This window comes from Diadema antillarum, unplaced genomic scaffold (genome assembly GCF_040938485.1).
Source record: "Diadema antillarum isolate AM-2024a unplaced genomic scaffold, OU_Dant_1.0 seq00000526_RagTag, whole genome shotgun sequence".
NCBI classification, from domain to species: domain Eukaryota; kingdom Metazoa; phylum Echinodermata; class Echinoidea; order Diadematoida; family Diadematidae; genus Diadema; species Diadema antillarum.
In genome coordinates this window covers 1,668,453-1,681,775 of record NW_027271478.1, presented here as the reverse complement: position 1 = coordinate 1,681,775, position 13,323 = coordinate 1,668,453, and the positions used below count along the sequence as shown (strand labels likewise).

Below are 13,323 nucleotides of genomic sequence, written 5' to 3'. Positions count from 1 at the left end.
TTATTGCGAAAATCTTATATGATAGGATGCTTTGTGGTACAATAGACCTACACACATGCATTAAATGTCATATCTTGAAATTTTTTTTAAATCACTGTTCCGTAAGGTAAACATGACCTTTAAAAATGTCAATGAACTTTTCTTTAACTTGTTAGTTTTTGACAGATATGTAGTATATGTTTAACTGTCAAGAATTTGATAGGCGACATAATCTATTTGACGGTATTCCTGCTTTTTCATGTACATTCATCTGCAGCAGGTAACAAGCCTTTGAGAGAGGAAAAATAGGTGACAAATTTTAGACCAGACACTGCCTCAGATGTGGCAACCGATGAAAGTATTCCTTGAATTTGTTCTTTATTTTAATCAAGTATGCTGTGTATTTTTTAAATCACTGTTAGTTAGAACTCTCTGTCACTCTGTTAGTGCCTCACGACGACATGGCTATTAATCGGGTTTTGTCATTTGCCTGCTAGATGAGGTTTCTCGTTTTCTGTGCGACCTTGTCTCCCCCCAACCATTCCACCTCAAGGCTCTTTAAATATGGGCTACAATCTTCGAAGCAACTGTTGCTATTTGGGCTTGCCAGACATTCTTTCGTGATCCCGGCTATGATGAAAGATCTGGAGCCTGGTAGCATTCGTTAAATTTTGGTGTCGGTGTGCGTGAATATGTACGTGTGTGTGTGATGTGTGTATTGTGTATGTTTGTAATATGGGTGTGACTATGTGTGAGCATGTATGTGTGTGTGTGTGTGTGTGTGTGTGTGTATGTATATGTATGTGTAAATATATAATATGTATATTGGTATGGGTGTTTATTTTTGTCTGGATGTTTGTTTGTCTGTGTTAATATGTATCTCAGAGTTTTTTCTCATTGCATTGATCTACATCAATGTTTGTACAGGTGTGTATGCATATAATACGTGAGAGACTATATGTGGGAATGTGGGAATGTGTGAGTGTGTGTGTGTGTGTGTGTGTATGTGTGTAATGTTCTGTAGGCCTAAATATGTGTATATCTATTGAGAGAGAGACAGACAGACAGATTGGTATGGATGTTCATTTGTGTCTGTCTGGAAGTTTGTTTGTCCATGTCAGTGTGTATCTGAGGGTTTTTGTGTGGCTGAATTGATCTGCATCTATGTTTGTGCTGGTGTGTATTTATGTGAAAGAGGCCAGGGCGGGGCTGCTACCAAAGACCCATGCCTCCAGTGTGGTGTTGGTGGTGATGGTGATGGTGAAGCCAAGGGGGCAATACAACTTCTCGTTTCCGCGGATACGCCTGGACATCTGGCTTGCATCTCTTGATGGGGATGTAATTTGACAAGCGCTCTTGTTGTGACTAAATGCCAGGCATAGTGAACATACACAAATTGAAACTATTCCCTCCGTTAGCACATATTGCCTGTGCCCTGAATGGGGAGGATGGATTATAATGGGGGGTGAAGGAAGGGAGGAACAGAGGGATGGGAAAGCATTCTTGCTGAATGGCATAATCCAACCCTGGACAGACTCCTGCCATCCTAAATGTGTAATACCTCAAATTCCTTAATATTCTACTGAGCATCTGATGAAATTACATTATATACACTTTCTTATACATCATGTGCATTCATATATGTGTGTGTGTGTACTTTATACTGTAACATCAGTAGCAATTTATGAATTCTCTTTTAGTTTTCCTGTTATTTTCATTGCTTCTGGCAGTAAAGTTCAAAATACAAAAGAATATGATACTAACACAAACGGGGTCACCACTGGTAATAGAAATTAATGACACAGATAGAAAACATTAAACAAAACCCAGAGTATTTCACCAGACTACATATTTATATCAAAATATTCTGATAAAATCCAAGATTACTTTTATACAAGTGGACAAATGAAGCTTACTGAAACTGAAGATTGCCAGAAGAAACACACATAGGGTCACAAGTAGGGGGAAAAAAAATCAGATACATGGAAAAGCTATGAATGGTACAAGTTTAGATAATAAGGCAAATTGGCAACACTGATATAGGCCGTGATCAGTTTTTCACTTGTTTTGTACACAAACATTTTATGCATTTTTATATTTCTCAAATATTTGGGCACAGACAGAATTAAAACTCACCCACTGAGGAGGATGCACAAAAGCATGTTATTCTTGTTGTATACCAAGAACAGGTCTGCAGAATCTTACTGAATTTCTGCGTACAAACAAAATCTTCCTAGGAATGTTCTTGTACTTTGTACTACTGCCTAATTCTGGCATTTTTACATTCCAAAATGGTTGAGCCTGGCTCTTTGATGTTAGCAGATATTATAAAATGGGTTCAAGAATGTAGCCAATTGGAAGCGCTGAAATGAGTCACGTGTGCGTGCATTATTTTCTTCAGGTAAGCACTAAGAAGAGTCTCTCTTACACCTCCCTGGCCTGACGTACGTCACAATGTTTTACACTAGCAGTGCGCACTCAATCAGTTGTTACAAGTGCGTCACGCGCTACTATACGCGCTGTCAATCCTGTAAACAACTTCTAGTTCGGGCCGCGGGCTGCCACAACAGCCGGCGGCCTTTCTTGTGCATAACAGTACGTGGCGTACGTATACTCTTATACGTACGTACAGTACTAGGTGAGTGTGCGGGATTTCCGAGTGCGACGTGCGTAAATGTTTGGGACGAACATCTTCGGACATCTTGACTTTTGAGCGAGTGCTACATGTAGCTGACTGGTATTGACCCACAAAGGTACGTGAATAATGCTGTTAGTTTTCGACCCATTTTATAAAACTAATGATGCACAGGATTATTTCGTGGCGTTAGTGAAGGTGCGGCGCGCTCGAGAGTATTGACAATGGTGCGACATGCACGAGGCGCACACACTCTATCCTGTGCATTATTAGTATATCAACCTGACTCTGGTAGTACCTTTAGTGTGACAGCACCTTAAGCAATTAATGCACATCCAAGAGAATTAAGGCAAAAGAACTGTAATTGTGTGTAACAGACGATCTCCATCCCCCCCCCCCCCCCAAAAAAAAAAAAAAAAAAAAATGGGTAAGGTTGCCAAAATGAACATAATCATGCATTTGAACACATTATGAAATTTATGCATCATGTTACTTGGATCATTCAAGCTTTAGACAAGTCATATGCCAGCTTTCAGTTCTTATGGTTACATTTCAGAAAGATAGCATTCCAAGTAAGGCAGTGCATTCTGGGTAAATTAGTCTATTTGGCATTGTGTACATGAAAGCTTGTGCCTGACAACCAAACTATGACAATAATTCCATCAAGATATGACATCAAGTAGCATCCTGGACCATCTGCAATGAAAAATTCTTCGGTTTTCAGCTTTAATCGTACAAAAAAAAAAATGTACAAAAAATAATGTACGTTCAATATCTTGAAAAGTGCACAAGAATATGTTGCTGAGTCATAATACTTTATGACTGAAGGTGAATATAAATCATAAAATGTTTGCTCAGCCTAGTTACGCTGGATATCAATTCATATGTATTATATGCTCCACAGAAAGGGAAGGGGCTGTTGAATTGCAGGATAAGGGAAAAAGCATATAGTCAGAAACATCTTCAATAGGGTTTTGCCATTGTACAGTTGCAAGCGCACCATGCCAAATTTACTACATGTCTTTTAGCCTCCTACTGAGACATATGTGTAGAATGAATGGGACTCGAGTATCTCTCAGTGTACGGCTACATGTATACAGCCGTAGCGAGGTTATACACTCAGCGTCACTGTTGCTAATTCATCTGTGTGGCTGGAGATAGTTGGTCAGAGTGAATCAGGGAATGCATACATGTGTGTTTGGGTGTCTGTCTGTGTGTCTGTCTGTGTGTGTGTGTGTGAGTTCACATGTGTGTGGAAGAGATAGCGTCTGAGTAGGTGTGTGTCTGTATGTATGTATGTATGTATGTATCTGTGTGTGTGTGTGAGTTCATGTGTGTGTGAGATACAGTTTGTCTGAGTAGGTGTGTGTCTGTATGTATGTGTGTGTGTGTGTGTGTGTATGTGTGAGTGTGAGTGACAGACAGTGTCTGAGGATGTGTGTGTCTGTATGTATGTATGTGTGTGTATGTACATGTGTGTCTGTGCATCTTGTTCTCCCAAGGAAGAGAGAAAGAGACGAAGAAAATAGGAGAATGACTTCTAGTGGGATACTTACTCCGGTGGATATATCTCTGAACCTCTTGGTGAGGATGCTAATAACTTCCAGGCAGCCCCCAGTCTCTTCTCCCTGATCAGAGGCAGCCTTATCTTACCATCTTCCCACCTCAGTGCCTCTCATTCTGTCCATCTTTGTAACATTTCTCATCTCCGATATCCGATGTTTTACTTTTAATCTCGTATCTTTGGTCCGTCCCCTTTTCTTGTGTGCATTTCCCATACATATGTGTAAAAACATATCAATGTATGTCACATATGTTTTATGCGTCAGAACATATCAATTTATTTCACATATTATGTGAAAGAACATTATACTGTAAAACGAGGAATGTTCGCATGCATTTAAATTTCGCGAATTTCGCGATCGCCAAGATTCGCGAAATTAAAATGCACGCAAAAGTTCTCGTGTACACTACATGCATTGAATGCTAGAGGCAGTTCGCGAAAATTTCATGCCGCTAAAAAGGCCATCGGCACCAATTCGCGAAAATTTCATGCCGCGAATATATCATGTTTTACAGTATTCAATTGTGTTGCACATATCATGTGTAAGAAGTTATTGTGTTCCACATGTGTCATACAATGTGTAGAAACATCAATATATTTCACATGTATTACATATGTAAGAACATATCTTGTTTCACTTATATATTAGGGAGCTTTAGATTTTCACGACAGGGACGTTCAGAGGGAAAAAAACATGTTCTGAGCCTGCACAGAAGCGCGCGTCAAGTCGATCTATTTTTAGCTTGCGTCGCCTGATTTTTTCACTACGCGTACTGGGCTATTTCTACATCCACAAAGTTTGCAACGTAGAGAACTACTTCATGTACCGATCAAATGGGGGCGCCATTTTATTTTTTATACGTTGCGTCCCAGCGTAATCTAAAGCTACTTTTCAGCACGACGCAGGGGAGAGGAGAACATCCAGTACAAGCGTCATTTCAAACGTCCGCGCGTCAAAATATAAAGCTCCCTATTATATGAGTAAGAACATATCAATATGTACACATATTTCACACACTTGTATTGTAGTTATTGTCCAGTCGTGACTTCAGTTATTGCGTGTATGTCCAAAAGATATAATGGATTAATAATGAGATACAATGTGAAAGATCACATTGTAAATTCATCAATATTTCTAGAGCTGCAAAGTCTTCCTGATTCTACAGGAATCTCCCCAAAAAATGAAATATTTCTGCACATTCTGTCAAAGTTATTACAAGTCTCCCCAATATAAAGTTGGTTTTGGCCATTGAGCTGCCCATAACACACAGTGACACAGTATTTGCTCCTGTTACAATTGCTCTGGTCTTATTTTCTCCATGGACTTAGGGTTAGGGTTAGGATTATTGTGATGGGGTTTAGTGTTTAAGTTTGATGTGAGGATAAGGATTAGGGTTAGGGTTATGTCTTGGGAAAAATTTTGTTTGGCTTAGCGTGCAGATATTTCACGGGAACAATTGTCGCAAGAGCAAATGTCTTCTCCTCCAATGCTCTAGAATCTTTCTGATTTCGACATGTGAATTTTGGCAGCCCTGCATTTCTAAGATTAATCTGCACCATTGCCTCCAATTTCATTGTCATCACTGTGAAATGTATTCAGGGCTCCATGAGAAGTATCTGTTTCACTTCCTTTGTTAAGCAAGTTCATTGTCAACACAACTCCCCATGCCCTTTTTAAGAGCCAACTGACAAAAATTATTATCAAACTACAACGCGACAACCATTTTCTTGTTGATTTTAATAGATAGAAGAATAATATGAAAATCAGACCTACATCTGTAAGATAAGAAAGCTGTCAAATGTCAAAAGTTTCACAGTGATATCACATATTAAACGAGTCTCCTACTAACCTGCACTTTAATGTTCACTGAATGTCCTTTTTTGTACTTGAATGAAAACAAGTTGTATCTTTCACATTCAATTATTGTGGTCTTGTACTAGCTAGCAATGACATGTTTTAGAGGAAAAGGGGTAATTGCACTTGGCCATGCTGCAACAAAAAGCATGATTTTTGTAAGTAGATTTTTGTGTACAAACCAATGAGAGGATTGTGGGGTGGTGACATTGTCACCTTTTTATGCCTCCGCCACGAAGTGGTGCCGGAGGCATTATGTTTTCGGGTTGTCCGTCCGTCCGTCCGTCCGTCCGTCCGTCTTTCCGTCCGTCCGTCCGTCTTTCCGTCCGTCCGTCCGTCCGTCCGTCCTTCCGTCCGTCCGTAATGAATTTTGTGGACAGGGTAACTACCAAAACCTTTTGAGGTATCCTAATGAAACTTGGCATGTATGTGTATTAGGGGGTGAAGTTGTGCCTATCAACTTTTGGGTGCACATGCTCAAGGTCAAAGGTCAAAAGGTCAAGGTCAAATGCTTAAAATTTAACTATTTCCCCCATATCTATGCAATGCCTGAAGATATTTTCTGGAAACTTAGTGTATACATGTACTACCCAATTAAGATTCTCTGGTGAAAGTTTGGGGTCATGAGGTCAAAAGGTCAAAGGTCAAAAGGTCAAATAAAATGTTAAATTTTCACTTTTTTCTCTGTATCTTGGAAATTGTTCAAGGTATCTTCATGGAACATAGTATATATATGCATCTACTGACTGGCAGTGGTTATCTAGGGAATTTAGGGTTCATGGGGTCAAAGGTCAGGGGTCAAAGGTCAAGGGCAATACTTCAAAATTTTACTATTTTCCTTATGTTTATGCAATGCCAGCAGGACTTTTTTTTTAACTTGATGTATGCATGTATAACCCAATAGAGATTCTCTGGGATTTTTTTTTGCCAAGAAGGTCAAAGGTCAAAAGGTCAAAGATCAAGTGAAAGTGCTGAACTTAATTCTTTCTCCATATCTCGGAAGTGGCTCAAGTTATCTTGAAACTTAGAACATGCTGAATTTATGTATGTTCTGCCTGACAGTGATTCTCTTATAAATCAAAGGCCAGATGAAAATGATAACAATTTACTGTTCAATACAGAAATTGCGCTTTTTCTCCATACCTTGAAAATTACTCAGTGCATAAACTTATGAAATGGTCAAAGTCAAGTTAAAGTTCTTAAATCCCCAAATACATGCTCTCCTATTCATCCAATAAACATAGGTCAAGGAAGGTAAACATTCAATACATTTGTGACAAACATGTCATTTTAATATTTTGCCAATTTTGTGAAAATGTAATCACACATTGTCCACATGTACTATAGACCTATTAGGAGAATCATGCATTATGGCGGAGGCATACCAGTCGCCATAGCGACATTTCTAGTTTTATACATGTATGTGTGTACGATTGTGTCCAATGTTACTATTCTGTGAAAACATGTGAAACAATAACCTCCAGATTCTTTATCCGAATGTGGTTCAATTTCTACCATTTTACTTGTCTGATTTTCTCCATTAACCCATTGAGGACAAATCCCGAGTATACTCAGGCACGCGTCAATGGGAAGTGCGTGTTGTAGCAAAATCAAACCGTCCTCAACGGGTTAAACATTGGGTGAAATCTGGTTCATGCAGCAAATTGCATCTAAAAAAAAAAATCATGCAGGAAATTAATAATGACATTGCATAGCACTCATTATGCAGCAACACTTAAGTGTGCACTATTCTCGGATGCAGAGGGATACATAACATAACAGTAAACCAATATACCAAATGTATTTCAAAGATTAATTGTATATACGCAAAAGAAGACAACAATGTCTTTTGAGCTGTCTTAATGCATCATATGAGCTAAAGCTGTGTACTCTGGAGGGCAGAGAATTCCATAAGACTGGAGCAGGTGCGACAAATGCTCTCACTCCAACTGAAGATTAGATTCTTTTTTAAACCAACATACTACTCCCAAAAGATTAAAGATTTCTACTGGGTACATATTCATAAATCAACTAAATACTGAGGAGCACAACCATTAAGAGCTTTCCAAGTCGGTAGCAATTCAACTCTTTCCGATACTGGTAACAAATGCAGAGTTGTTTAAGATAAGAAGCAATGTGAGAGAACTTGAATGTTTTACTTGGTAATCAAGCAGCAGCTTTTTGTGCTCTTTGCAATTTTTGCAGGTTGAGTGGATGTAACATTAACTTATGTACAGCATTTCCATGATCAAGACAAGACATTACATAGGAATGCACAATGGAGGCTGTAACTGGCAGATATCTTTTAATGCTATTATGTGTAACTATATACATCTGCAAGTGGCAGGAGTATGGAAAGCATTTCAGAATCAAACTGAACAGCTAAATTCTTTTCACTTGATATATTAACATGAAGTACAAGGCCACATTAGAAGAAGAAGAGCAATTTTGTGATGAACAAGTAGATTGTACAGTGCACTCCCGTTACAACGAACACGGTTATAACGAAATCTCGTTATAACGAAGTAAAACTTCTGGTCCCTAAATTATCACCATTAAAAGCCTATGGTACAAAATTCGCTTACAGCGAACATGGTTATAACGAAATTTTCGTTATAACGAAGTCTTTTCCGAGTGCCACTGACAAAGAAAAACAAAAGAAATGTGCTCCGTAATAACGAAATGCGAATTGCTTTTGAAAATACGTAGCGGAACAAGCATTTATAGCGTCTCTGCACGGGCGAATGCTTCACATCACTGTGTGTTCGCTCCTTGTGTCACGCACAGTTTCTGACGGGAACTTGCGTTTAATATTGTAATACAATAATCCCATATCCCATTTCACTTAGCTTTCCAGTGTGTGATGTGTATTCAGCAAGCAGAATATGATATATATGCGTGGTTTCCTTGTTTTTTTTATATATTGTATTTGTTCGGTTATAACGAAATTTCGTTATAATGAAAGAAAACTGCCGGTCCCGAGCATTTCATTATAACGGGAGTGCACTGTACATATCTTAACTAGCGTGAGCTAGTCAGTTCATGCAGTCGATTGATAAAGATGTACTGTATACGCCATATTTAGCGAGTCTAATATTTTGCAAATCGGGAATTCCCAACAATTTCGCGATTGGTTAAATTTGTCATTATGGAGTAGAGCACTGAATGGAGAGATGTTTGTGTGCACATCACATTTATGTCAGGATTAGAGGTAAAATTTTGCATGTTTTTAAATTCATGCATTAGCACCCAACTTGTGAAATTTTCAATAATAAAAACCTCACAAGATATTTGGCGTATACAGTATGTGGTCAGAGAGAGATGAAGACGTACAGTATTCTCCCATTACAACAAACAAAATTATAACGAGAAGGTACTCGGATCACCTGATGAAATTTCGTTACAACCAAGTGAAAATTCAGGTCCCAAAATCATCATTTACATATCCCAAGTTATACTTTGTTTGGTAATAATGAAATTTTGATTTAACAAAAGAAAACTGCTGATCCTGAGGACTTCTATATAACAGAAGTTGCCTGTACTATACACACACACACACACACACACACACACACACACACACACACACACACACACACACACACACTCACACACATGCATTGTGTTGTGGTTGCTTACCAAAGTATGTCATGATTGCAATTCAATGAATGCTTATTAAAGGGATCATATAGTTTTGGTTGGGACCCAATTTCAGGTTTCTAACATATTTTGGTGAGATAATGAGAAACCTCTTATGAAATATGAAAGAGCATGCAATTCCAGGAGGAATTCGACATTTATTTGATGAAAATTGGTTTTGAAATGCCTGAGATATCCAAAACAGAGCGAGTCTAATAACGTGTGGGACCCACCTTTTATTACGATCACTTTGTTTTACCTTGTTTTTTGGTGTTTCAGTCATTCCAAACCCGATTTTCATCAAATAAACTTTGAATTCCTCTTAAAATGGTATTCTCTCTACTATTTCATAAGTGTTTTCTTGGTATCTCGCAAAAAGTTAAAGCCCAATTCTCATCTCCACCAATACTGTACCATCCCTTTAACCGACAGGCAATGGTGGTGATCATTCTTACCTCTCCATTGCTATAGAACATCTGTAGAAACAATCTCTTTGAATGGCTCTTCAAGTGTTTTGCATCAGTGAGGATGTTTAGTATACTACAACAGGGCATTACAACAGACTCTGGTTTTTCTCCCCTCCCCCCCCCCCCCCCACCTGCCCGGATGGACATTCAGGCACCCCCCATGGTAAACAGGCAAATGCCCACTCAGTAGTATCTATTTGCCCGATAGTGAGGTTTAGTTGCCCAGAGGCGAGTGGGTTTATAGCACGATTCTCTGATGTGAAAATTTTCTCCGTATTTCCTCAGTTTACATGTTCATCTTTTATTCTCAATCCTTAATGTCTTTCTCTTTCTATATATTTCTCTCTGTCTGCCTCTATATATCTCCTCACTTTTTGTGTCTGTCTCTTCTATTTCTCTCTCACTCTCTGTATTTCTCTCTCTCTCTGCCTCTATATCTCTGTGTCTGTCTCTTTTTATCTATTTCTCTCTATATATTTCTCTATATATTTCTCTCTATATTTCTCTCTATATATTTCTCTCTATATATTTCTCTCTATATTTCTCTCTCTATATTTCTCTCTATATTTCTCTCTCTATATTTCTCTCTATATATTTCTCTCTATATATTTCTCCTCCCTATATTTCTCTCTATATATTTCTCTCTATATTTCTCTCTATATATTTTCTTTGTATATTTCTCTCTATATATTTCTCTCTAGATATTTCTCTCTATATATTTCTCTCTCTCTCTCTCTGCCTCTATATAACTCCTCCATCCCATATGTATCTCTGTATATCTCTCTCTCAGTCTTATATCTCTCCTTTTCTCTCCCGCATTTTCCCATCTCCCTCACTCCCTGCCTCTTGGTCTGACTCTCCCAGTCTTGTTCCCATGTCTGCCCTCTCATATCCGGCACCATGGATTTCCTGACCTTTCTCCTGCATTTTGCCTGCCAGGAAAAGGCCGTCATCCAAAAGACAGAGAGAGAGAGAGAGAGAGGGAGATTGTGTGTGCATGTATGTGTGTGTGTGCTTTTGGTGTTTGTGTGTGTGTTGTAAAATGTGAGACTAGAGAGGGCGCTATTCTGGTCTTCAGTGCCTTGGTTATTGATTGCACACCCAACTGCAAAACTGGATTCTTCGATTACTCATCTTGGAGTCTCATTATCTCTCCATTTGTTCCCTCCCATCCCCTGAATCTTGTCATTTGTATCAAATATCAACTTCAGATTGATAAATCACCTCTAAAATCATGGTAATTTTCTATGATTTTTTTTTAATTCATGTATCTGTTTCTTCTCTTTGGTGTTCTGTTCGCGTTGCTGCAGGATTCTTACAAGGACTGGCTGTGTGCTACCCAGCTTCCATACTACCATGAGGGAACTCGGGTGCGGCCGTGTCTGGACCACTGCACCAGAACCAAGAGAAAATGTCCCTATCTCCTGCCACACAAACAATACTGCGGCCAGCGGTCATTCTTGTGTCCAGGTGTGTGACCCTCACGGATGATATCACCCATACGATGGTCGTGATGATCCAATTTAATAACTTGCTCTAATTTCATGGATACCTCTATGTTAGGTCGTTATGATATAGTCTTTTGTTGACAGCAAGAGAGTTTGCCCAAGGCTTGCCTTACGTTGCAGCAAAAATTGCATGCAAACTGTCTTTGATAGGAATTGATGAATAGGAAATCTTATTACTAACTAGCTCCTTTGCAAGACATATCCATGGATTTCAAACAACAGACAACCTGCCTATTCTGACCTTTCTTGGCGAACAGCAGCAATATCATTTCTTGTTCATACATTCAGTTGAAAAAAAAAAGAAATACCAATAAAGAATATAAATTAATACATAGTTGTTAGGCAGATGAATAAGAGTTTGTGTAATTGGATAGCTATTACTAGATCCTATTGGAAGAAATATCTGCAAATATGTAGACATTAGGTAAGAAGACAACAGCAAACAAACAAAGCAAAAAACAAACAAACAAACAAAGACAACGAAATACCCAATGTTGTCCATTTTAAGGATGTGGTGAAGGCTTTCATGTTCCTTTTGGTCTTCACCGTCTTTGTCTTACAGAAAAACGTGACCTTGACACAGAGTCCACCTACTCACGGTCTCCGTGCATGAACTGCAAGCTGGACGAACATGGACTCTGCGTCGCGGCCAACGTATACAGTACCGCGTCGCCGGGCGGGGGGACTATCCACAGTATTCCGCATCTCCAGGTCCTTCTGCTCGGCTGTGTCATTTCGCTGATCCTGGCCAGGACTTTAAGTGGCCAGTGCATTACATGAGGACAGTGCAAGGACGAGCGGGGAGCAGCAGCATGTTTGAGGATCAGCGAACTTAAATCCAACAGCATCTAAGTCAAAAGATGCAGACTGCTCAAAAACAAACAGCTGTCCGTTGACTGGAGTAAAAAACGTAACTGGATATACACAATGGAAAGATGCAGTAAACTTGAGAAAAAGAAAAAAAATCACAAACAAACACAAACTACAAATCAGAGGCTATTAATAATATGTCTGTTGTGCTTTGATGTTTAAAAAAAAAAGATGGAAAAATATTATTACCTGCAGTGATTATACGTGCTTGTTTTTGTCATGGATTGCTAAATGATTATTACTACAGTGAATGCTCCTTCTGCTACGTCAATCAGGAACCACTTTTTCGTTGTCGTTGTTGCTGTTGTAGTAAACTTGACGATAGAAATGCCCTTCATTTTGTTACCAAGGTTTCAAAAACACTTCTCCTTCCATTGCATTAGAATCATAGCATTCCTCAGTGTGTGTGTGTGTTGTGTGTGTGTGTGTGTGTGCGTCTGATTGACCGGAGAGCAGTGTTACCATGGAAACAGGAGAAAGAACCCAAGTGATGACTTCACTTTGCGAAGAGCAGCAGCTGCAGTGAGTATCATACAGCATAGCGAGCGGAAATCTCCAAAGGAGGTAACCCTGAGCGAACCCCGAGTCGACCCGCTTCTTTTGGAGAAATGGTGGTCCACTTCCATCTCCACCATCGGCAGTTTGCGTCAGCGATACCCCGTTCCGCATTCGTCCAGATCTCTTCGCGAGCCAGCCTTCGATGTCTGTGAGCGGAGACAGATGTGCATCATCCCAGCACAAAGCGATTCTCCGCTACCATCGTCCGTGCAAGACCCGACAGTCACGACTTTGTGTGGACATCATTC

General features: G+C 39.3%; 1 protein-coding gene across 1 annotated transcript in view; it reads left to right on the top strand.

Moving 5' to 3' along the window:
• The window catches only part of LOC139734449 (uncharacterized), an 81,479-nt gene extending 68,635 nt beyond the window's left edge, over nt 1-12,844 (top strand). The window contains exons 2-3 of the mRNA XM_071645233.1: nt 11,450-11,609; nt 12,210-12,844. Coding sequence (XP_071501334.1) covers nt 11,450-11,609; nt 12,210-12,260 — 211 coding nt within the window. The 3' untranslated portion in view covers nt 12,261-12,844. The remainder of the gene's footprint in view (nt 1-11,449; nt 11,610-12,209) is intronic.
• The last annotated feature ends 479 nt before the right edge of the window (nt 12,845-13,323 follow it).